The following is a 27,457-nucleotide window of genomic DNA, read 5'->3' as shown; positions in this document are numbered from 1 at the left end:
TTTTATTTTCTTATACAAAAGAGGATTTCTGTACTTACCAAGGCTGGCTCTGTTGATATAGATATAAAGGGCCAAGAATCAAAGCTAATAAGATCAATGATGTAATGTAATTCATTATGCACATTACAACCAAACAAAGAATTGCTCCTAACAGACTCCACCACTTATTATAATACTTAAAACTGGGATGAAAACCTAGAGAATTAAAAAAAAAATTCCAGAAAACATTTTAAAATTCCTGTTCTCATTTTAATATTGGCATGCAATGACAGAATATTTAGATCTTTGCAATACAATTGTGATTATGTGCAACAATGCAGAATCTCAACAATAAATAAGTTATGCTTATTAATGTCTTAATCATACACATACACAGATCACAAGACCTGAGAGTGACCGCCAAGAAATAAATATTTCTTTAATAGCAATTGCTTTTATGCAGTCCCAAGTACAAGAGTGAAGATTGATTAGAAAGGAGAAGAAATGTATTCGTGTTCTACTTGAATAACTGTGATTTCTTGAAAAGAATTTTATAATCTCACACACACACACACACACACACACACACACACACACACACACACACACACACACACACACACACACACACACACACAAAATGTGTTCTGATACAACAATATTTTTGTAAAAATTACTTGTCTATGGCTGTTCAGCCACAGAAATGCATGTTCTTCAGCTTCTGATGAACAGCTTTAGTGCTGGCATTGCTTGCAGAGGTATTTTGAAACTTGATAGGTAGTGTTTCAGCAGAGGATAGGTGATTTTTTTTCACCACACGCTGCAGAACTCGGCTGTGATTTTATGTGGACTACCAGATCATGAATGTGTTGTTGTTACTTCTAGACATTTCAAATGCACAATACATCGCTTACAGTTGATTAGAATAGCTACACCAGAACAGAAATTTTTTGAACTGGGTTTGATAGTGCCACAGTGAAAGTCACCGAGCTCTTCAGTACAGCCCATTATCGTTAATGTTTGTCTGTGAAGATTACAAGACCATGTGATTCCTTTTATATCAGGTTGTGATGTATATAGCCATAACCACTAAGTGGTGGTATCAGTATATTTTTCATCAGATAGTGTATGAATATGTAAAAGTTACAATTGAGGGCTTCATTGATTCTGCTAAATGGGAATCTTTACAATGTAAATCCAACCAAATGTAGCACAGCATGGATATTAATTATTGTTATTTATTATATAGGGGTTGGCAAAACACACTGAGTAATATAATCTAGAAATTCAGCAGTGGAAATCAAAAGCATGCAAAGTATAAGGTGCTGTCCCAAAAGTTCAAGGAATTTGACCATGACCATAAAAAAAATTACTTACTCCCACTCCTAGTTTCCATTGTCTCCTTCGTGTCTTCTTGGACATGTACAGCAATTCCATGATTACATGCATCCCTGGAAGTCCTCAAGTGTGACTGTGTTGAATACCACTTATGATTCTGCCTGAATCTCCTCAACCATGTCAAAATGATGCCCTTTCAGCTGGAATTTCATTTTGGGAAACATGAAAACAGTTGCAGGGAAAAAAATCAGGTGAACAGGGAAATGGGGAATGACTATCATGTTTTTGGAAAAGGAAGCCAGGAACTGTTGAAGCGAAGTTGATATAGTTCAAAATTTTGTCAGACATTTTGAACAATGAATAATGTACTGTCTTATGTTCAAAATGTCTGACAAAATGCATTGAATATACGACAGCACTACATTCTCACAAATATCACGGTAGTGCATCTACAATCAGCTAGTATAGTCTTGCACACTTTTGTGATGTTATCTGGTGTTGTGCTTGTCGATAGTTGTCCAGAATGCTCATCATCATCAGAAGACATTAGTCAATCCTTAAAGCATTTGTACCACAAGAAAAAAAAAAGTTTTGCTTTGGCTCATAGCATATCACCAAATGCTCTCTTAAACATAAGGTGGGTTTCTACAGCAGGTTTGTTTTGTTTTTTTTAGGATGAAGCGAAGTTGATATAGATTCTTCACTCCTTAAAATCTGCCATTTCAGTTGGAGAAGAAAATCGCCAAATGCTAAACACAACATTACAAAAATGCACATAATGCAAGAACTCAGGCCTGTCAGCTTGCCAGCATGCTGATTCATGAAGGGTACTGCTTGTCCCTTACAGCAACAGAAGGTCATACCAGAACCAGTTCATGCATGCTATTCAAATTCCACAAACTTTTGGGTACACTTCATAAACAATTATCAAGTTAATAGTTAGAAATAATAAACAGTTTTGCTGATATTCAAAACAAAAATAATACTGAATGTAAACATTAAGTAATACTGAATTTAGAGTTCTACTTGCATCTCTTTGGGTTTTTATCATTCATATTAAAATGTCTACGAGCTGTCTTATCTTCATCACTAGACAGTTCTTCACTGGAAAGCTTCTCTGAAAAATAACAATCATTAATGAATCAATGATAACAAAACTATCAAAATCGAATAAGTTATAATTACAGTAAAAACAAAATTAAAACAATTCGAAATTCATTTGAATTAAAATGTATTAATAATCCTCATTTGAAATAATCACTAACCATCCCCAATAACAAATTTTACAGTGATGCAATAAAAAATGATGACACTTTAAATATTTCTTTATAACTTTTTATCGATCAGTTGCAGAGAATAACATAACAATATTTATATATATAATTTCATTTGGTTTAATTAGTGTTATGTTCAAAGGTTGGTTTGCTCCAACTATATTATTCCCCACCTATGGAATGATTTCCTTTCATCTAACGGATGGTAGGGGCAGCTATGCTACAATATTAGGGAAGTGACTATGAGCGAGATGGTTTCCCGCTGCCTTCCTTGCCATGCTATGTCCTATGGCTGTATCCTCTGTGTTCATGGGTCTGGTTTGCCTGTTTGCAGGATAAAAAATCCCAGAATAAACTGGGTGAAAAACCCTACTGTCCACCCCCAAGACCGGCTAACTTGGCTATGGCTGAGGAAGATCCTCAAGCTCCTCACGTCTCCGACGGGAATCAAACCTAGGACACTCCTTCCCCAGGCATATGGTTGCGAAGCGTTTAGCCTAGTGGCTGTGCGCTTCGCAATTCTAATATATAGATTGGATACGGGTGGGGAGTAAGATAACAATGTATTACATATAATTTTCATTTTAATTGGTTAGAATGTTTCAGATTCATATCCATGATGGTACATTAAATTCAAAATTAGCATGTTTATTTATCCAAAAGAATGAAGCTGAAATATAAACAAATTGAACTATTTACTGTAAACATGCATATATACAGCATATACAATTCTCTATAAGTAATTCTCTCTCTCTCTCTCTCTCAGGAGATCTGATATTCCTTTTCTCTATAGAATTACAATTAGTAAATTAATTTCTACTATTCTATATATCTAACTCTAATGGCCATTCTAAAATTATTCTATATAAGCGCAAAGAAAATTCTTTCACTTTCTAACTCTCACAGTTAAATACAATTCTGAAAGATAATATCAAAAACTTTCCAAAAACAAACCGAACACCGCATTCAGCTAAAAGTTCTGTAATTTCACTTGGCCATATGAGAATTCTTTTGCACTTATTTTTATAGTTTTTACTCAATCATTCATTTGGTCCAGCTTATCTCTTAAATTCCTTAAATGCAATAATAGCTAAAGATCTCGCCTCACAAGTATACTTGCATGTGTCTTCTAGTTTACTTAAGTTTCTTTAACCACGCTACCAGCCAGGATGTATATATACGTCCAAGTTATCATGGATGCGAAGTGCATATTAAAATTGTAAGACCATTGATATTACATTGAAATATATGATGGATATACGAAGCATACGAGGATGTTATTTCATCCTTATAATGGCTGATAAGGTGGTTAATTCATCTTTTCCTCATTTTTCTTCAGAAAAACGAGGAAAAGATGCATTTTTTTTTAATACAGATTATTCTTCAGCAGGTATGAAGAATAATCATTGTTTCATTTGATGTAGGGCAAGCGGCACTGACCTGCTGAAAACAGCAATCACATTCAATTGCAAGGAGAGCCACAAACTCAGTGATAATGTCTTGGTACAGTGCATGTTCACTGTTATCTCAAAGAAAATGGGTCCGACAATGTGATGGCATGCTGCACACCACACTCTGATTTTCAGAGAATGTGAGAATGCAAGGATGTTTCATGGAAAACATGAGGATTTTCCAAAGACCAAATTCTGTTATTTTGGCTAGTGACAGCTAAGTGGAATCACACTTCATCAATAAAAACATTGTCCAGTTCATGAACTCCATTTTCTTCAACAAATGATAGAAACCACCTACAGTGCATAACATGTTTCTCCTTATCCAGTGGCTTCAGTTCCTGAACTGAGTGAAAACAGTATAGATGAAGCTTTGTTTGGTGGCTGTCCAAGTACTACCACATGATATACCTGTCTGTGCAGAGAGATTTCTAAGACTCTGTGAAGGTGAACATTGCAAGATGTCATGCACCACAGTCACTTTATCCTCGGTTAAAATGGAAGGTCTTCCATGCTGCTTTATATAATAATAAAGCTTGTTTTCAACTGATCCAGTTTCCCAAAAAACATTTGATTAATATTGTAATTGCTGAATTTAATTTTAAGGAACAGAGTCAAGATACTTCTGACAAAACTGCTCCACAACATTTGGGTAAGAACGACAGGCAAAATAATATGCTAAAATAACTCGTTGCTCCTGAAAAGTGCCATTTTGCTTTCCTCGTAAACAAAATTATACAATAGATGCCCAATACTTGACACATGGCAGATAGATTACATGATAGTGGCCAACAGTCCTAAGGTGCTATCTATAGGCAAAACAAATAATTAGAATTGAAACACTTCAATGGAGTCACTTCAACTTTCATGTGAGTGACTTCTGGATCACCCTGTGTGTGTATACACCCACACACTCATGGTAGAGTCAAGTCATGAATATGATAGAGTGAGGGTATCTTTACTAATGCAGTTCTAAACAACAAAGTTCTGCACCATCTCTCAATACGTAACAGCAGAGACAATACAGGTCATTGGTCCTTGCAGGTGAATTTCTTCAAAAAAGTACAGACCTATATTAAACAATGTAGTAAAACTACGCTACACTGTGACTTCTGATGAGCATAAAGGGGAGTCTGATAGAATACCGAGAGTTATTCACAGCCAAATGCAGCAAATGTGTTAGTTGACACTACCGTTCAGATAAAAATGTGCCTTGTCACTCCACAAGATCTTCCATTGTTCCTGGCAGTGAACAATGCATTGTTCACCGCCAATCGAGCTAAGAATGTCAAGGCAAATGTAATCGAGTTTTCATCGCCATGAAGCAAAGCTTTAGTATGGAAGATCTTGTGGGGAAAACCTCAGCATCTGACACAGGATTTTCCACACAGCTGAGTATAGCATGTCAGGTTGCCTTGATATTGCCTGAGCACTGCTGAACTCTTGTGCATTATTCATTCCATGTTCCACGACAGCAGTTGCAACATTGTCAGCTTGTTGAGGAATAATCCATTTGTTCCCTTGTCCTGGCCTCACTGCTAAAGATACACCATTTTCAAATCACAAAATCAATTTTCTAAGATTTGTTATTGTCATTGGACCTTTTCTTCTATACTTCATATGCTAGAATTTTGCTTGGTATTAGCAAACCACATTGTTGATAATAAAGACTGACTAGCAATGTTCCGGTAAGTTGAGATCATTGGAAGTTTTTCCACTATGACCCCTTGTTTTTCCCCTACTGCCCATGAACTTAAAAATTTCTTCTATGCCAATCTTATAGTATCCTCCCATCTGCCTGTCAGCTACACTCTACAATCCATAAATCCTGCATCTGTCCTCAAGGGGAACATTCCACAGATCTGTCACCAGTATGGTCACTTTTCTCTGAATTTTGTCCACCACTTCCCAATTCCCAAGAAACGTAGGTGACCAAATCTCAGCACAGTAGCCAACATGTGGCCGAATTATGGTCTTATAAAGAGGGATAATGACCCCCTATCTTTACATGTCAATGTGCTATTCAGCATCCAAGTAATCCTCTGAGCTGCTGAATTTGAAATTTCTAGCAACCATCACCCCTAGATCTCTAGCCTCATTGATTTCTTGTAACCCAGTACCATCGATATGATAGAAAGTGCGTAATCTTTTCATCCCTACATTTTACAACATTGAATTGACAACCATTGAGCTTTGCCCACTGCCAATTTATTTAAATCATCTTGTAAGATATCTATATCACCTTTATCAACTATTGCCCTCTCTAGTTGTTTGCATCATCAGCAAACAACTGAATGTCCCTCCACCTTCAAATTTTGTAGTGGTCTTAGTACAGAACCCTGGGGCACTCCACTAATCACCTTTATTTGTCTTGATTCTGCTCTATCATACACTCAGCCATTCCCCTGTCCATGCCACCAGTCTCCCAATAATAGTTTTCCTTGTGATATTCTGTCAAATGCCTTTGCAAAGTCCAGCAGTATCATGGTGTAGCCATTTCCTTTATCCATTTCCAATGTGACCTTATTATAAAATGTGAATAAATTACTGAGGCAGGATCCACCTTTAACAAAGCCATGTTACTCCCTATAAAGAATCATATTCCTATCACCCATTCCTGAATTTTACTTTTAACACATTTGCTGCCAAGCTCCTCAGGCATAGTTTGTTACCGCATGCCAAGCACTTTTACTTCTACAAGGTCGGTATGAGTTATCTTGTAGCTGGCTTATCAGACAGAGTTTTGTTTCATATGCCAACTATGAGTATTCTCGTATCACCCACCACCTATGTCTTACATGCGCTGATGACTGTGTAACTTGAAATCAGAGTCAGTGACATTCAGCATTCAGTGCAGTAAGGTTTATTACGTCTAGTCTTACAATTACTTAAAATTATCTAAATAAAAACCTTCAATTATGCCATGGCCAATAAAAGAAAACTTACTGATGAAGAATTAGAGGCTTACTAATATGAGTGATGATGAATGGAATGAATTATTTGGTTCCGAAGACGATTATAATCCTACAGATGACTCTAACGATGACATATCGTATATAAATACAGTAAAACCCCATTTTTACGTTACCACAATTTATGTTTTCCTGCAATTTACATCATTTTCTGTTGGTCCCATCTTAAGGCCTATTCTCACGATGTATTGTTTTCCCGCCATTAACAACTTGATGTAGACGTTATTTCCTGTGATTTGCATTTTTTTTTCTCGGTGGCAGTACCGATTTTCGAATCGATTTCAGCGGAAATCTGCACATTTCTGTTCTCAGGTAGCGTTGCTTTTGGCTGTAGTTTCGTTTCCGCCATCACGGTGACTTGTGCGCATGCAGCAGTACTGCAGTGATGAGCGATACCGTGATTTTTCAATCACGGTACGAATTGATATTGCAGAATTTCTGCAACGTGATTTAGCGTGTGAAAGTTGTTTTCAAGCAACTTTCACACGCTAAATTTGCGGTGGTGGATTATCCATGTTAGTAACATGGAGAAAAAAGACAGAAAATGTATTTCGGTAGAAGAAAAGATGGCAATTCTGCAACGTGTAAATTGGCATGCCGGAACACGTGTGCATTTAGCATAAGATCTTGGACTCTCCGTGTCCACTTTGAACGCGGAGAGTCCAAAAAAACAGGTCAAGCATTGAACTCAATACAAAGCAATCTGGTGCTAAGTCAAAAAAAAAAAAAAAACGAAATGCAAAAACAACCAACAATTAAAGATTTTTTTAAATAGATAAATGTAAGTATATTGTAAATTCATTTATTTTCAGTTATTAAATTTTGTAATCTAGTATGTAGACTCACATACTAGCAGTAAGTCATATTTTAGCCTTTTTTTTAATGTTTTTTTACATTTCCTGCTATTTGCACTTTTTTCCATCAGTCCCCTGAAAAGTGTAAAAAAAGGGGTTTTACTGTATATGTTGAAAAAACTTCATAAAATTGTTTTATTTGCATCACAGTTTATGCAACAATACCTCTTATAATATGCTCTACTTTTGCTGAAATTATTTTCCTTCTACCAGGCCCCCAGACATGCTCTCCGCTTTATTCACAAGCGGAGGGTTAAAATTAACGTGCTTATACTACAGGTTAACTCATACTTGACAACATATAAGGTCAGTAATCGACATACGAGTATACTCGTATGTTGGCAGCAAATGTGCTAACTAACTTTTCCAATACTTTAACCACCACTCTAGATATACTAATTGGTCTGTAATTTGCTACTACTGTCTTGGATCCACTTTTATGTAATGAAACTATCTTACCTCTTTTCATTCCCTTGGAACCATGCCAGAGCTGAGATTTAGATTTAACAACTTCATCAGAGGCACTGCCAGTTCACTTACACATTCTCGTAGCACACAACCAGACATACCGTCCAGGCCTGCTACTGATATTTTCATACACTGATTGAAAGTAAACGTTAATGGAATTTATTCCAACATGCATCGAACTTGGGCTGGAGTCCCACAAGGTTCTGTTTTAAGCCCACTCCTATTGCTCATCTATATGAACAACATTCATCCTCACATAAATGACAGAAAAATAGCATGCTATGCAGATGATGATATAGCAATCTGGTAAGCAAGCAGTAATCCTCAACAATCTGATAAAAGGCTTAGAAAAATGGGCAAAGGAACTTAAACTACAGATAAACCCAGAAAAAACAAAACCGAGCATCTTCTCCACTGATAGAAAAAAGACACAATTACAACCTCCAAATCAAAATATATAATACCAAAATAGAAAACAGTCTCCAAAATACTTAGGCCTAACCCTAGATACTGAACTGAGATTTACAACTCACATTACAAATATATCCAATAAAGCTCTTAAAAAAGCTTAATATCATCAAAAGGCTTTGTGAAACAAAGTGGGGGTGCAATAAAGCCACTCAAAACTACATATACACACTCATACGACCCACTATGGAATATGCCTCATCAATCTGAGCTCCAGCTTCTACTAACTAAAAAGAAAAACTTGACAAAGTACAACCAAGAGCAGCAAAAATTATCATAGGTGCAGTCTCATCCACAAATAATTTAAAAGCTCAACAAGAGTGTGGGCTTTATATACTAGAAGACAGAAGAAAATTCTCTAACCGAATCAGGAGCCACCAACAGGATCACATCTCATCAGGACTTTCGATGCCTGGACAAGAAAATCCAGACTATCTACGTTACAATATGATCAAGAAATTAGAAAACAGATTGATTTAGAACACCTATCCATTGAAATGACCTATCCATTCCTTTCCACTATTCTAGCAAAAAAACACAATGATAAATTCAAATCTCCTCGAACCTAGTTCAAAAAAGGATTCACAGCAAGAAAATAAAAGAAAAGGACTTGACACTATACATCACTTAAATAATCAAAACCATGCCATTGCCTACACTGATGGATCATCTTATAAAGCACTCAACCAAGGAGGTTCAGGAGTTTTTCTAACTCTACCTGGAGGCAAGAAAATGCAAATCAAAACCACAGCTGGCAAAATAACTTCCAACTTCACTTGTGAATTAACAGCCATACAAACAGCTCTCAAATTCTATTTCTCAAATCCAGTAATAAACATTACAGAAGGAATAATCATCTACAGTGACTCAAAACTTGCACTTGAGGCATTAAAAAATGGGAAAACAAATCTAACACAGGAAATTCATGAACTACCTTAAATTTGAAAAATAAGAATTGCACACTGCAATGGATACCAGCCCATGTAAATATTGAAGGCAATGAAAGAGCAGACAGACTAGCCAAAGAAGCAAGATACTCACCTCAAAAATTACACTCACTATCACCAACTGATGCTAACGCTGTCGCCAAATAATAAATTTAGTTTAATCCTTTATCCAAGTGTGTGCAAACAAAGTTTGCGCCTGAAAGTATCTTCAGGACTGGGGTAAGGTGGTACAACACCGGGCGACTCCTTGCAAAGGTGGAGCAAGCTACCAACACTCCTATCTCAGTGTCTCCCACAATGCAAAACACATCTCCTTGCGGATATGTATAATGTTATGCATTAAGGGAAGGGCCACAACCCAGACTAGTTTCGACCTTTATTGAGGTCTCTTCAGTGGGAGCCAGGCCCAAGTAGAGATACCAAGGAAGAAGCATTAGCAAGGTCATCTCCTCCTATAGGAGCTGCTGTCCACCTTTGCAAGGAGTCGCCCAGTGTTGTACCACCTTACCCCAGTCCTGAAGATACTTTCAGGCACAAACTTTGTTTGCACACACTTGGATAAAGGATTAAACTAAATTTATTATAGTCTGACCAAGTGAAAAATAAACTTTCAACATCTTTCTCTAAATCCAGAGTAATTTAATAAAAAGGTGGCACACCGTTTGGCAGCTCCTATAGGAGGAGATGACCTTGCTAATGCTTCTGCCTCGGTATCTCCACTTGGGCCTGGCTCCCACTGAAGAGACCTCAATAAAGGTCGAAACTAGTCTGGGTAGTGGCCCTTCCCCTTAATGCATAACATTATACATATCTGCAAGGAGATGTGTTTTGCATTGTGGGAGATACTGAGATAGGAATGTTGGTAGCTTGCTCCACCTTTGCAAGCTGTCGCCAAAATAAGATTGGTAAAACAAACTATCAAGAAGAATGAAATAAGTGAAATTAATGAAAATAGAAAAATAACCACAGTCATCACCAGACTAAGGATGGAACATTTTAAAGGCATGAAAATTCAGCCAGACGGTAGTAGGAGCCATGAAACATGCAAAAACTGTCCAGGAGTTGAACTAACACCTGTCCATATTTATTCTTGTCCAGCAATTACTGCTGCTCTACAGAAAATTGACAATAACTCTAGAGAAAAGCTCTACTCTATCAAAGTTGAACAGATTGCCAAAGCAGTTCTACAGATCCACAGTCATATCTAGAAGGTCTTCAATGGACTCGACAAAACATTCTAAATTTCTTTCCATGCCACTAAAGTTTACTTCAGTGATAAGTTCAATATATATATGTGTGTGTGTGTGTTTGCGCACTTGTCTGGATTACATGGCCAAAAACAATAATCCAACCAAGAGATAGAAGTTATGAAAGTTTCCTGGAATTCTTATAATACCATATAACTCTGGAGTAAAAGCAGCTGTGAGTTATTCATGTAGGCATGTGAACAATTTGTAAACAGTATTCATTGGGAAGATCGTTGGTGACAGCAAATGTTTCAGCATCTCTATCTGCTTGGTCTGTGCAACTGGAGGAGGAAAGTCAGCTGATGTTGTGAATAACAAAATATCCAAGGAAGATAACTGTATTGTTAGAAAAGTTGGATCGAAGGAAATCAACACTTAGGGAAAAGAAGAAATTAAAAAGTTTAGAACTTAAGTGAAATTAGAAGGTCAACAGAAAGAGAGAGAAAGAAAGATTTGGCACACAGATTTTCAGCCATAGAAAGTCATAATACCGAGATTCTATGCGGGGTGCTCTTTGGCATGGTATAGCAGAGTGAGCAGATACTCTGCTATACCATGCCTGAAGTGAAAGAAGTTGTGTGTGTGCATGCACATGTGGGTGAGTGAGAGAGAGAGAGAGGGACTGGGGGGAAAAAGAAGTCTTGTCAGAATAGGGTTTTGCTGAATGCAAATGAATACTGCTGAAGTGGGAAATGAGACTATATATATTTGTGAAGTGGATCTGAAAGGCTCTTTTGAGTTTGCTGTTAACTGCACAGGTCACTCTATGCAGTTAACTCAATGATTTTGTTTCCAATGAGCAAATGTATGATAGAGGTTTGCTTTTGAAGTTGTTGCTCACAGTTGCTATTCAATTCTGATCTGCGAGTCACTGTATCATAGGTCACCTTTAGGCATGGAAAGTGTTCCATCTTTTCATTTGTTGGGGTTGAAATTATATTTACCAGCCAACTTAATGAAATTACCTTCTCCAGATAGCCTAGAGCTCTTTCTCACTACTAACTCTTCAAAATATTCTGAATGCTATGTGTTTTCTAGTGAATTCAGATTAAAATCTAGTGTTGACCCCTTCTCTCATGGAGTGATATCATCCCTTAGTGTTTTGTCTGTTTCATTAAAATGAAAGTTGAAGATGACAGCATTTTTAAAAATTTTTTGACACTGATCAAGTCAAATTGTCATCACTGTGAGGTTATGGAGTTTGTTGATGTTTACAGTAGAGATACACTTTAATCAAGGTGTGATCATAATAGTTAAATAAATGGATATGGAATATAGAATATGAAGTTAACCAAAACATGAAACTAGCAGCACACACAACAGTTATTATTTTTATGGCTATTTTGCCTGCTTTTGTTTAGGAGTGCCCCTTTTTTAATGTCATTGGCTTTTTACTCAAGAATTCTTAGGGCATTGCAGATGTATTTTAGAGACAAATATATATAGCATAATAGAAGAAAATTTGCACATACCTTTTCTTAGATGTTGTTGCCTGTCTTCTATCTGTGGTGTACATACTTCTGCTGTTATGGTGTTGAAAGGGACGTGGGGGGGTAGGCAACGTGAAGAATTAATTTGAAGAAACCAGGTTTTTTTTTATATAATATATACATATATTATTTTTGAGGGTGGACGGAGCACTTTTTTGTAGGGTGGAAAAAGATGAAAAGGGGGCTGAAAATAGAAACTGTTTTTTAGGGGAAGGGTTTATGGGAAAAGGAGACCAGGGAGAGGGTTGATGGGATGCGAGCTATTTCGATTGTGTTGGTCATCGTCTGAACTCATGGAGGAAGTGGATGCTATGTCACGTCAGCTTGGTGTTTCTGCCTTTGAAGTGTTTGTGTTATCGCCTATTGGTCGGAGTTGTGACCTAATTTTTATGTTGTGGAGCTTCTAACACTCGGAGATTATGTAGGTTCGGTGGATGTTGATTGAGTTCTCGTCACATTTCATGGCTATCATTTCCGATATTCTAAACATTGTTTTATTGTCTTGTCTATTATGATGGCCTTGTTGATTTGCAGGGTATGTTTCTGTTCAAGGGCATGAACTGCTATTTCTGTTTTCCTTGTACTTTGTATTCTATTTTTCTTTTTGATGTTGCATTTTTTAGTGTTTAAATGTTCTGGAATAGGGATATTACAGTCACGGAAGTGTTCTTGTAGTCTTGCCTATAAAGACCTGATGGTAGAACCTGTGTAGGTGGTGGTGACAGTCTCTTTGGCAGGGAAATTTGTAGACTACATTGTGGTGTTCTAATATTTCTTTGTGTTTGTGTGTGAGATTTAGTGGGTTTTAGAAGATATGCCAATTTTCTCTACTCATAACTTCCCTACCACCGCCCCCCCCGCCCTTCACAAAAAAAAACACTTTTAAAATAGTATCCACTTAGTGCATGCACCAACACAAGTCTATGTCATGGTTCACAACACACATTCAATGAGTGCTTAAACTTTACAAAAGATACATACCAGGAAACCATCCTAACATACATTGCGAAAAAATACACATAACATTCCTTAAAAAAAAGCCTCAATCACAACATCACACCAAAATTCTTGGCAGTATGCACCAACAGCACAATTCCAGGAAACAAAAAAAAATTTGCTATCAGGCATCCCGAGCACTCATAAAACAGGCCATAAACGACAGATTTAAAAAGAACCGTCAAGCATATTCATATGTTCACAAAGCAAAAAAGAGATTGCAAACTTTACTGACCCCAAACGAATGGGCGGTTTTTTTACAAAATACCCAATCACATATCAACGACTACATGCAGCTAATAGAAGCCTGACAAAAAAAAATGGTATGCACTAACAGACACCCAATACAACCAATGTGCAGCTTCCAACCCTTCGGATATTACTGCCTCGCAACAAACACAAAACAATTCCATCATCAATCTATCACATCACAACCTCACACCCGACGAAATCACCATCCTGAACAAAGGATTAAACTTTGCTGTATCCATAAAATACATACAAAATAAAGACATCATTATCGAAATCCAAGCAAAATTAGAGAATGACCCTAACAAAGAAACAAAATCATAAATCGTAAAATAAAAAACCATCATAAATAATAAAATAATAATAAAACCCAACATCACTCTCAACTTACAAAAAGCCCTATTATCATTAAAAATGAACCTGAACATAATGATCACAAAAACAGACACAGGGAATACAGTAGTCATCAGAAACCAAACTGATTACCACAACAAAATAACAGCTATCTTAAACGACCAACACACACCTCCCAGAAAATCCAAATTGACCCCACCCGACCTCATAAAACAAATCAACAACACCCTACACGCCCTAAAAAATTAGAACAAGATAGACAAAACCACAATGAAAATCACAACACGTACCCCTTCTATGTTCGGACAAATCAAAACTCACAAAGATAGTTACCCGATACGGCCAATAGTCTCCTACAAAAACATCGCCACGGAACCTTTATCGAAATTTGAGTAGCCAAACTACTCGAATCATTAATTACAATACCAAACTCTATGATAAAAAACACAGACGACCTTTTCCAAAAAATAAATAGCATAACCCTTTTCCCAGGAAGACATCTTCACTTCATTGGATGCAGCTTCATTATACACTAACGTGGACATTCCCAGAACATTAGACATCGTACACACACTACTCACAGAAAACCACACCCTACACTCTCATACAAAATTAACACCTAATGATATTATAAACTTAATCAAACTAATAATCTCATCAAACTTGTTCAAGTTCAACAACAACATGTATGTTCAAATTTTCAGACTCCCTAGGCCAAAACATCAACAGACAACTAGCAGAAATATTCTTAGCACACATAGAATCTCTCTCCTACCCCCCCCCTCAGCATCACCTTTTATTGCAGATACTTGGACAATATTCTGTGCCTTGGAGAACCAAACACATAACCACCTTACAAACGTCCCTTAACAGTTACAGCAACAGACTACAATTCACCATAGAAACCGAACAGAACAAATCCATCAATTTCTTAAACTTGACATTAATCAGAAAAAACAACAAAATAGCCACGAAAATATACCACAAACTCACGCATATCGGAAACTACCTCCATTTCTACTCATAACATCCATATTCTGTTAAAAAATCGGTCATCCTATCACAATTCATAAACACTTACAAGTTTTCAACTAACCATAATTATCTCAACACAGAAATAAAAAAACTAACACAGATTTTTAAAAATCGCAAACAGGACAGCAAAAATTGTCAAATCTTCTAAAACCCCCTAAATCTCACACACACACAAAGATATATTAGAACACCACAATGTAGTCTACAAATTTCCCTGCCAAAAAAAAGACTGTGATATCACCTACACAGGTTCTACCATCAGGTCTTTATGGGCAAGACTACAAGAACACTTCCGTGACTGTAACATCCCTATTCCAGAACATTTAAACACTAAAAAACACAACATCAAAAAGAAAAATAGAATACTATGTACAGGGAAAACAGAAATAGCAGTTCATGCCCTTGAACAGAAACATACCCTGCAAATCGACAAGGCCATCATAATAGACAGACAAGACAATGAAACAATGCTTAGAATATCGGAAACAATAGCCATAAAATGTGACGAGAACCCAATCAACATCCACCAACCCTACATAATCTCCGAGTGTTGGAAGCTCTACAATATAAAAATTAGGTCACAACTCCGACAATAGGCGATAACACAAACACTTCAAAGGCAGAAACACCAAGCCGGCACAACATAGCATCCACTTTCTCCATGAGTTCAGACGATGACCAACACGGTCGAAATGGCTCGCACCCTGTCAACCCTCTCCTCGGTCCCCTTTTCCCATAAAACCTTCCCCTAAAAAACAGTTTCTATTTTCAGCTCCCTTTGTCATCTTTTCCCCAACCTACAAAAAAAAAAAAAAAAAACACTCCACTCACCCTCAAAAATAATATATATATATATATATATATATATATATATATATATATATATATATTATATAGAAAAACCCAGGTTTCTTCAAATTAATTCTCCCACATTGCCTACCCCCATGCCCCTTTCAACACCATAACAGCAGAAGTATGTACACTGTAAAAAGAAGACAGGCAACAACATCTAAGAAGAGGTATGTGCAAATTTTCTATTATGCTACATATATTTGTCTCTAAAATACATCTGCAATGCCCTAAGAATACTTGAGTAAAAAGCCAATGACAAAAAAAGGGGCACTCCTAAACAAAAGCAGGCAAATAGCTGTAAAAAAAATAGTTTTTAAGGGGAGTAACATGGGAGTTTTCCCAGAAATAATACCTACACAAGACAGTGTTAGATGTACTTTAACTTACAGATCTGAACATTCAGATCTGTAAGTTAGAAACAGTTAGAAATAGTTAAAGACTAGAGGAACAGATATTAAAGTTTGGTAAGACATGTGGAGGAGGACATCAATCACAGAATGATATTAAAAATAAAGATATTAAAATGGAACTTGACATCAATAGCATTTAAGAATATGTGTAGGCAGAATTAATTTAAGGTAGCATGGTCATTTAAACACAATGGAAAAGAAAAAGGTTAGCAAAACATTGTTTGATGTTATGCCAGGATAGAAGAAAAGACCCAGTGGAAGATTAAAATCTAAGTGAAATGATACAGTTAATAGTTTCTCAGAAGAATGAAACATAAAATCTGACCATATTGGAGACCTGACAATTAACAGGTTAATTTAAAGGAAACTGTTGCTAAGAAGTTAGTAATAATGTAAACTTAATCATTGAGCACTATGATAGAATTTCTGTATGTCTTTTGAGGGCACCTACCTGGAGATGAAGATTCAGGTATTGTTTAGTTACAGGTTGTATGCATTCTTAAGCATTCTTAAATATTATGAAAAAGTGGCATTCACATTTGTGGAATGATGTAATACAGTCAATCTTGCTATAGGAAAATAGGGACCACAGGAATAGCATAATATAGCGGATAGTCTGCTATAGTGAATTTCTTTTAATACCGCATTGTACCTATGGAGGTTATGTTGGGACATTTCAGTAGTTTGTTAAGATGAGCAAATTTTTTATGACAGTGTTTGCTATTGTGAAAGTAAACTGACTTTCTATCTTTACAGCACACAAAACTCTTGCATAAAAATGTCTTAGATTGAATATCACAGCCAGAGTTCTCATTCTCTATGACAATGCAAGGCCATATATTTCATGTGAAGTATCCAGTCTTATAGAAAAGTATGAATAGCAAATATTTCCTTATCCTTCACATACAGTTGTGACATGAATCCTCCAGACTTCATTTTCTTCCCTACATTGAAGGAACCACTCCATGAGAAAAGCTTCACTACCAGTGGTAAGGTTTCTGCCGAAGTGACTCATCTTATCAAAAGCATCAATTAAAAGCAGAGATAAGTCGGTATGGAGATTATATTATTATTATGTGACACCTCCAGGAAGTCCAAGGACTCATGACTATGACTCCGTCTCCACCACTCAATCCATCAACTGCAACTACACCAACGCCATCTACCATCCACCACCACTAGTGTTTCCACAGACAATCACAAACATCCATGCCCACAGCAGGATTCGAAACTGCAGCCTTTTGGCTGGAGAGTGGATACTCTAACCACTCAGTCAACCAGGCTGGCATATTGAAGTCCTAGAAAATGTATTTTGTTAAATAAATGTTTGGTTTAACAACAGGACTAGTTTTTAAAGTTTCTGTATCTCCATAGAGTTCTGGGACTCATTGCAAGAGGTCTGCTCCAATTCATACAAATTCTATCATAGCATTCACAGTTTACAGACTTAATGTTACCTCTGGCAATCTATTCCACTCACTCCTTCACTACTTTTTTTTTTTTTTTTTAAAATCTAGTCCTAGTCTTTAGCCATTTTAGGAAGGCTCACTCTTTTCTATTGCCAGATATTGAAAACCTTCTATATTTTTCCGATAATACACAAAAGGCGTGCTTAAGGGTCAAAGTTGTATAACTAAGAGGAGACCTCCGCATAGCCTTTAAAGGAATGCGGAGAAACAACCAGGGCTCCTGACCTAATGTCCAATCCTCACCTTCTTGTGGTATACCCTGTTGGGTATCTACCTGAATACTGAACGAACGAGGATGGCAATTGGGGATTTAGCTGACCAAATTGTATTCTTATTTGCCTAAAATCAAAATACAAAATGATTGTACAACATGACAAAATTTCATTCTGGCTGGGGTGTCACCTGGTTAAACAAGGCTCCGTTGTTTTTGCCAGGGAACCAGGGCGAACAGCGAAAAGTCAGCTACTGGAACAAACCCTCAAACACACCCCAACTCAATATCACCAGAGTTGAAGATTGGTACTATCAACATAAGCAGCCTGAATGGCAAAGAAATGGAGCTATTTGAGGAATTAGATAAGTACCAGATCGATATAATAGGGGTGACTGAAACAAAAAAGACCAAAACTGGTGAGACATTTCTGAACATTAAATACAAAATGTTATATTCAGGCAATGACAATCAAGGAAAAGAATGAGTAGCCATAGTATTCAACACTAAATACGAGAATAATTTTGAATGGCAAGCAGTCTCGAGTAGAGTGATATGGGCAAATATCAGAATATGGAACTGGACAATAAGACTTATTTGTGCCTATGGTCCCACAGAAGGCTCTACTATGATAGAAGTGAAAGAATTTCTTTGGGCTCTAGAGAAAGCTACTGACACAATGAAAAATGAAAAGTTAGTCCATGTTGGGGATCTAAATAGCAGGGTAGGAAGTGATTGGGAGACATACAAAAATATTTTGGGAAAATTTGGGAAAAAAAAGCAAAGCTAATAATAATGGCAAATACCTGTTGGATTTCTGCTCAGGACATGGACTGGTTATTACTAACACCATGTTCCAACATAAAAATGTGCACAAGTTCACATGGAGAGAAGAGGCAAGGAATAAGAAAAGTCTCATTGACTATGTTATTGTTGACAGTGATGTTTTCTCCCTTGTGCAGGACACCAGAGTGTACAGAGGATTTGAAATTGGAAGTGATTACTATTTAGTCTTAAGCAGGATAAAATTGAATTTCATATTGAAAACAATAACATGTAAGAAAGTTGAGCAGCTCTCAGATGCGAGCTGTAGACTAAAATACACAAAGATTATTGAAGAAAAAATGAAAGAGTTTGAGAACAGGAACCAAACCTTGGAGATTCGGTGGCAAACTTTCAAGAAAATCCTGATTGATTCAGCCAAATGCAAGTGGTGAGGTTGTCTGCAAGGATAGAAAAATCAGAACTCCATGGTGGACACAAGAAGTAAAAGAGGCAGTGAAGGAAAAGAAGAAAGCATATCAGAAGTTCCTGGCAAATAAGTCATCCTGTACTCTTTAAGAATACAGAGACAAATGTAAGAAAGCTAAAAAATGTGTAAAACTAGCTAAACAAAAGTCATAGGAGGACTTTGGCAAGAACACAGAAAATAAATATCAAGAAGTGGTAAAATATTCTGGAGGTTGTTGAAGAAGCTTAGGAATGGAGGAAAGAGTGCTGCAAAAGGAGTTAGAGATGATAAAGGTGACATAAAAACAGGAGAAAAAGATATCCTTGAAGTATGGAGTAATTACTTTGAAAAACTGCTAAATGAAACAAGCAATGATGACAGCACAGTGATAAAAAATACTCAGCAGGCAAACAGTCAGGAATACATATTCATACTTCAAGTAGAAAAAGCCATCAAAGGCTTGAAATGTGGAAAGGCAGCAGGAGTAGATGATATTCAACTAGAAATGCTGAAGTTAGTGGTATAAAAGTCTTACAGTGGCTGCACAGCATAGTTCAGAAGGCATGGACAGAGGGACAAATTCCTGATGATTGGAGTAGAGTTCTCATAGTACCCATATATAAAAAGGGAAATAAAACTGAATGTGAGAATTACAGAGGTATTTCCCTACAGAGTGTTCCTTGTAAGATTTATGCTAGTATACTTGAGAAACGGTTGAGAAGAATTGTGGAAGAAAAGCTTGGTGAGGAACAAGCTAGATTCAGGCCAAATAGAGGCTGTCAGGATCAGATCTTCACTTTCCGACAAATAGTCGAGAAATCATGGGAATATAACAAAGATCTGTATTTAAGTTTTGTCAATTTGGAAAAGACATATGACAGGGTGCCAAAAGAGAAGCTATTCAATATGCTACAGTTATATGGTGTCAATGGGGCATTATATCAAGCAATACTTAGTCTTTATTTGAGTTGTAAATCAGCAGTTAGAATTGAAGGAAGTACAGGAAGATGGTTTAATGTAAAATCTGGTGTGAGACAAGGATGTGCATTATCTTCTATTTTATTCATTATCTATATGGATCATATTATGAAGGAATGTGGTATTAAACCTGATATCAAAATTGGAGATGTTAATGTCAGCTCTTTGCTTTATGCAGACGATGTTATATATGTAAATAAATTTGCTACAAGTCTGTAAGATTCTCTGACTAAAGTGAATAACTGTTGTAATAGATATGGTATGAAGATTAGCAATAAAGACAATGACAATGAAAATAGCCAGAATCGTTGAAAATGTCAACTGCGTTATGAATGAAGCACCTCTGGAACAAGTAAAAAATTTCAGCTACTTAGGCACGATTTTTAGTGAAGATGGTAAATTAAATATGGAAATAGACAACAGAATCAACAAAACTGGTATGGTAGGAAGTCAAATGAATAAATTCATATGGAATAACAGAGAAATTAGTCACAACACTAAATTAGCTGTATACAAGACAGTGTTCAAACCAGTTTTAACATATGGATCTGAGAGCTGGGTTAGAAGTAAAACACTTGACCAAAGACTGGAGGCTGCAGATATGAGAGTCCTGAGAAAGATTAGAGGCGTGAACAGATGGCATCAATGGCAATATCATATTAAAAACGAGGATATTAGGAAAGAACTTGACATTGTCGGCATCCAGGAATGCATTAGCAGAGCGAATCTCAGGTGGTATGGTCACTTAAATAGAATGGGAGAGAAAAGATTAGCAAAACAAGTGTTCTCTGCCTGGTTGGCAGGAAAACGACCCAGAGGAAGACCAAGATATAGATGGATTGATATGGTACAAAGTGCCTTAGATGATAGAAATATAAGATCTGATAATGTTGGAGTCTTGACAAGTAACAGACTGATTTGTAGGAAAACTGCAGATAGGAAGTTAGTAATGATGTAAATTTTTCATGTAGTACTATCATATCCTGTACACCTCTTGAGGGTACATGGCAGGAATTTGATGATGATGATAATACACAAAATCCTTTCAGTAATTTATGTCTATCAAATATTATCTTTTTTTTTTTTTTTTTAAACCAAAATGCAATCCACATTTTCTCAATCTATCCTAAAAGTAAACATTCTGCAGACCTCAGATTTCCTTAGTTACCCACTTTCTCAAACCAAGGCAGTCCAATCTCAGCATAGTATAAGATCACATTAAAGCCATGTACAAAAGGAATGAAATATCCCATATCATTATTCATCAGTATTCTTCTCAACATTACTGCAATCCTATATAATTACCACGATACAATTTACCATTTACCAACTCAATTATCACACCTAAATCATCTACATTACTGTTCTTGCAATTGCATGCTACACATATAATAGAGTTGCAAACTCATCATCAATTTCCTGAATGTACCCTCAAAGGATGTTCAGGTTACTTATGACAGCACTACATGATTAAATTTACATTATTTATTTATTTCGTATGGGTCCACCCCTTTCCTCCCTCAACCCCCAGGATTAAGTACATGTTTTATGACTAAATCCGTGTGTGTTCATGGGACCTGCTTGCCTGTTCTGAGGGAAGAAAAACCCCAGTTTCTGGGTGAAAATACCCCCTTACCACTATATGAAACCTGCTAACTCACCTTTAGGTGAAAGAGACCAGATAAAGGTTAGACAGGAATCAAACCCAGGTTATTCTGACTAAAGGGCTTAGTCTATACTGACTGAGCTATTAATTCCTATCAACAATTTTCCAAAAAATTAGTCTATTACTTGTGAGCACTCCAATATTGTTGTATTTAACATTTCATGCTTCTAAGGCACTTCTGATTAATTCAATCCACCTTGGTCTTCCTCTGGGTTTCTTTCTGCCAACTTGCATCGAACACTTGTTTTGATAATAACCTTTCCCTTATCACCTTAGATTAGCTCTGCTTACACATTCTTGAATGCTAACAATGTTAAGTTCCTTTCTAATATCTCTTTTTAATATGATTCTGCCATTGATGCCATCTGCTCACTCCCCAGTTTTTCTCAGAACTCTCATGTGGTCTCTAGTCTTTGAAAGCACTTTATTCTAATTCAACACTCAAGAGTTCTCAACAACTTAAAACTGGTTTGAACACCATATTGTAGACTGCTAGTTTAGTGTTTTAGTTAATTTCTCTCTTATTCCATATAATTTTATTAACAGTTGCAAACTCTTCAACTGAAAATGCAAAACCCTTGAACTAAACAATAATGTAAGTGACATTCATTATTCTCTGTACAAAATGCCAATCCATTCAAATCTTCCTGAACAGACACCATATCAGTCATCTCTTATCATCTTTCCTAACTTTACAATATTGGCAAATAACTGGATATCTCACTTCAAACTTTTCCAAATATCACTAACTCATTAACTTAGCAAATTAATGGTAGCAGCACAAAGATACCAAAAAGTAGAACTGTATGTTAACAGATCTGTTCTTGGACTTCTAATGTTTAATTGCTATAGTATACTCTATATTTGGGATGGGTCGGAAGGGAATGGAAGTTGTTTAAGTGTAATGTACATTCTCAGAAAAGTGTACACATTTATTTCTAGTTTTGTATGAGAGAGCTATGAGGATTTATTAGGACAGAAAAAGTTACTGTACCATTATGAAAGTAACAGTAATCAAGGTATAAATAGCTAAGCAAGCAAGTAAATAACTTATGTACAAGCAAAAATGTTTTTAAAGTTGGGAAAAAAAATGGCATAAATATGTAAAAGACATTCATAATCAGGTACATCTGTAAAAATCAATTCTTTGTAAAAAGTCAGACTTAATGAATTTGTCAGTCTAACAAGATCTGCTTATTTGTAAGCAGATCTTGTTACCTGATTATTAAAATTGCATTCCTTTCTCTTGAATGAAATGCTGGCACTCCACTAGAAGATAAGATATAGTAAGGTGAGTGTTATAGTGTTTACACATACTTGAGATATCTGTCTTCAATGGATACAAATGTTGGATGACTGTAACCTATGCAGAGACTAGACAGAACAACTTCCTCCTTTCTGGAACCAAATGTTTCAAATCTTAAAAACAATAAAGCTAGACTTGAGAGATAGAAGGCTCGTATTTAATCTCCAAGCACCAAGAAGCCCAAATAGAAAAATAAACGGCAAAACAAAAACAGCAAGGATACATGAAGGTAAGACAAGGGTGTTTTCTTTCTCTAACCTTGTTTAATCTGTACATTGAAGAAGTAATAAACAAATTAACAATGAAGACACACTTAACAAATTAAGTGTGTCTTCATTTTTAGATAAATGGAATTGAAATTAACTGGCTATGATAGCAGTTACCAATAATAATGAAGACACACTGTAAACTGTAATCCATCCTGACAAAGATAGAAGAAATTTTCACGCAGTGTAACCTAAAAATGAATTACATGAAAACTAAACTACTAATCACAAATAAAGGGAATCCCATTAAAATAAACTTGGAAATACAGAAGTAACTTCCTTTAAATACTTTGGGAGGCTCATCAGAAGTCTCATCTCATTTTCTATCAGAAGATAGAAAAGCCAATTAGATATAAAAGCAAAAATAAGCTTAGCCAAAAAGGCATTCTACAATAGAAGAAACATTTTTAATAATAATCCTTTCCTTTAGTGTTACATAATGATAGTATTCATTTTAGACAAATTATGGCCTCCACAACCATGTTAGAAATAATTATTTTAATTTCTCGATATTTCAACCTTCATATTAAGGTCATCATCATCTGGAGCATACCCATACATATACAGAGACAAGTTATATAACATTTCACACAGTATGCTAAAGAGACAATGGTTTGATCAACGGTTATTCTACTGGCCTGACCTCTAAGGAAAATAAAATGAAATTAAAATAAATTAATTAAATAATATAACTACATCAAGGCTATATTCTATTTAAGACAACCTGAGATGAAAAATTTTTTCATACAGATAATTTTATTACAGTAAAAATGATGTCCTAATTTAACATGAGAATTGTTATATTAGATTTAAGATCTTGGATTACCTATAGTCCTATTCATAATTAACTCTTAGGGAGAAAGGTTATGTGGGTAGAATATGTGCCTTCCATGTTTTTGTGATTTAAAAAAAAGGAATTTTTAATAATAAAGGATCATCATTCAACTAAACAAAAAGAGACTGGTGAACACACGTATGGAGCACAGCATTAGATGGTTGTGAGGCATGGACTTAAACAAAAAAACCCAAACATTTGGAGGTATTTGAACTTTAGTGCTGGAGAAGGATGATGAGAACTAGTTGGATAGAAAGAAAGACTAATGAAGAAGTGCTAAACATGGCTCAAGAAGAACGGTTACTACTGAAACCACATCAATAATAAGAAAAAAAAAAGGCTTAATTGAACCACCTGAGACATGGAGGATTGCTTACAGAAATAATGGAGGGGACAATAGAAGGAAAGAAGCCAAGAGTCATACCAAGACTCTCCTATATAAACACAACTTAACAATAATAACTCAAGTTAAAATTTATAAAGAAACAAAAGGAGAGCACAAGATAAGTTGCTATGGCGTACTGCTACAACAAATCAATCTTCAGATTGACACACCCAAGAAGAAACAGAATTGTGTGTTCTCCAGTTAATTTATCTTTTCGATGGAAGGAAAAACCTCATTTAATAAAAAAAAAACCTTGTCATCTCTGTATGGGAAATCAACTCACCTTCAACTGAAAATAACTTAAAGGTTCCTCCATCCTAGAAATTCGTAGTCATGATGATCATTAGAAAAGATTCTCAGATGGATTACAGGAACATAATGCATTTTAAAATTAATACTACTTTCTTTCTCTACTACTGTGACTTTTAGCACATGACTTGCAAGTTGCTAATATCAGCTTGGTTTCTGCCTCACCAACAGTTCAAAGTTCCATATTTGAGGGGAGAGGGGGTGAGACACACACACACACACACACACACACACACAAACAATAAAAAATAGTAGTGAAAAACATCCTACTCCCTTACAATTCACAACTTTTGTGCACTCAGTATATTCATACTACAGAAATATTTGGTCCCTTATTTAAATATAAGAATCAGTCATTACCTTTCTCTTTCTTATCACATGTTTGTTTCATCCAAAGATGGCTTCTGTTCTTCTTAGGGGGTGATTGTATAACTCTTACTCTCACAGTCAGTTCTTCTTTATCATTGCCAGAAGAATCTAAAAATAAAAAATGCTTATTTAATACTGAAACATGGAAATTCATTTATATTACCCTCATAGTAACATGAACTTCAAATCAGTTGCAAACCTGAAAAATCTATTTATATCATAAATAGATTTTTCAGGTTTATAATTCTGTATGCTGCCACTAGAAGTAGCAACACACAAAATTATAACCTGAAGCAGGGATGATGAAGCATAGTATAGTCCAGTACTACCTCCAGTGGGAGTTGGCACTGGACTTTGCTTATCTCCTAATAAGTTAAGCAATGCAGTATATATAAATAAATAGAATTTATAATCAAATATGTTTGTATAAATTAATTCTTTGTAAAAAGTTAAAAACATCATGCAATTTGTCCAAGTCCAATAACATTTGCCTGAGTGTATATGGCTTGACCAGATAAGTAAAAAAATTTCATTTCTCTCTTGAAGTTTTTTTTGTGTGTGGTTCCCACTCAGAAAAGGTTATTATAAACCTACAGCAAATTTTTGTACTGTGGGTGAGCTAAGGATTTTTTTTGCCATTTTTATCAATTCTATATATATTTTTTGTAACTTTTTTCAAGCCACTTCAAGCCTCCAATAAGCAAGGTGGCGATTTCACACTGGGCAATGAAATTCATCTCACACCTAAAGTTCTGGCAATCTGCCAGAATATGACAAAGGGTGTTGCATATTATTCTAGGAAAAATGCATGTTGCATTTTTCCTAGAATAATAATGTGTAAGATGACTATGACCTATGCAGAGCTTAGCAAGAACAAATTCCTGTCTTCTGTTTCTATATTGACTAAACTGCCAATGCTTAATTTCAGACTTAATCTCATGCAATCACAAAGTGATTGCATGAGATTAAGTCTGAAATTAAGCATTGGCATATGTGGATTATACATAGGAGACGAGATGACCTGTAAAGAACTCAATGAGTCTATATAAATTACAAACTTGTGGTAGCAGTTTTCTTTTATATGTACAAATTCAAATGGCATTCAACTCTACTGCATAATTACTGCAATCAAGTGAGATCTGGTTGGATGTAATAATACCAGAGAACACAGAAGCACAGCCAACTGAGAGATCTTGAACCATCAGTATAGATGGGTAAGAAATCAGAGTGGGCTGATCTGTATGTATTAAGCCAGTGGTTCCCAACTTTTTTGGTTAACGGCACCCAAAGTCAGAACATAGGCCTAATTAACAGTTGCAGTGTGCAGTTGGTGCAGTTATTTCAGTGAAAATATTGGAATATTTTGTGGTGCCTGAGGGCACTGCAGCACACAGTTTGGGAACTGCTGAATTAAGCAACTGCAGGTAGATAGAGGATGAAGTGCAAACCTGCTATGGAAGAATGCTATTAAGTTTGCTGCAAGTAACGTTGACAACATTCATGCCAACAGCTTGCATTATCCAAATGAATGTAAGATAGTTTGATGTCTGTGATACTGAACTTTCCAATGAAGACAAAATATACTAGTCCACATAGGATGCTCTCTGGAAGACTTTATATTTTAAGGCATATTTAAGAGACAACTGCTTCCATCTAAGTGATAGAAACAGTTGAGTTGATTCAGAAAAAAAAAAAGAAAAAGAAAAGAAAGAGGGTGACTGGTACAGTAAGGAAGGATAAATCAGATAATGAGGGAAAATTATCTAAGCAAGCCAAAGTAAATCCAAAAGTGCTTTATTGATAGGTAACAAAGAGACAGAATGTTTATGGAAGAATAACTTTACTCAGTGTCAATGGCAGGAAAGTGACAGAGAAAACAGACTACTAAATAATCAATTTGCAAGAGTATATCATCCATGTGGAGAGTCTGCAGTTATCAATGTAATGGAGATTGATGTGAGAATTAAGATAGACAAACTGGATGTGCTAAGCATACTGAAAATTTTCAATGTTAATACAGCAGTGGGACTGGATGGTATAGCAACCTC

General features: G+C 35.9%; 1 protein-coding gene across 1 annotated transcript in view; it reads right to left on the bottom strand.

Moving 5' to 3' along the window:
- The window catches only part of Cmtr1 (Cap methyltransferase 1), a 378,564-nt gene that overhangs the window by 334,097 nt on the left and 17,010 nt on the right, over nt 1-27,457 (bottom strand). Inside the window, exons 2-3 of the mRNA XM_090398617.1 lie at nt 25,401-25,517; nt 2,348-2,434 (exon numbers count right to left, since the gene is read on the bottom strand). Coding sequence (XP_090254743.1) covers nt 2,348-2,434; nt 25,401-25,517 — 204 coding nt within the window. The remainder of the gene's footprint in view (nt 1-2,347; nt 2,435-25,400; nt 25,518-27,457) is intronic.

This window comes from Typopeltis vanoorti, chromosome 10, assembly GCF_054136105.1.
Source record: "Typopeltis vanoorti isolate ZY-2024b chromosome 10, IOZ_Tvanoo_1.0, whole genome shotgun sequence".
Taxonomy (NCBI): domain Eukaryota; kingdom Metazoa; phylum Arthropoda; class Arachnida; order Uropygi; family Thelyphonidae; genus Typopeltis; species Typopeltis vanoorti.
This window is presented reverse-complemented; position numbering and strand designations above follow the sequence as displayed.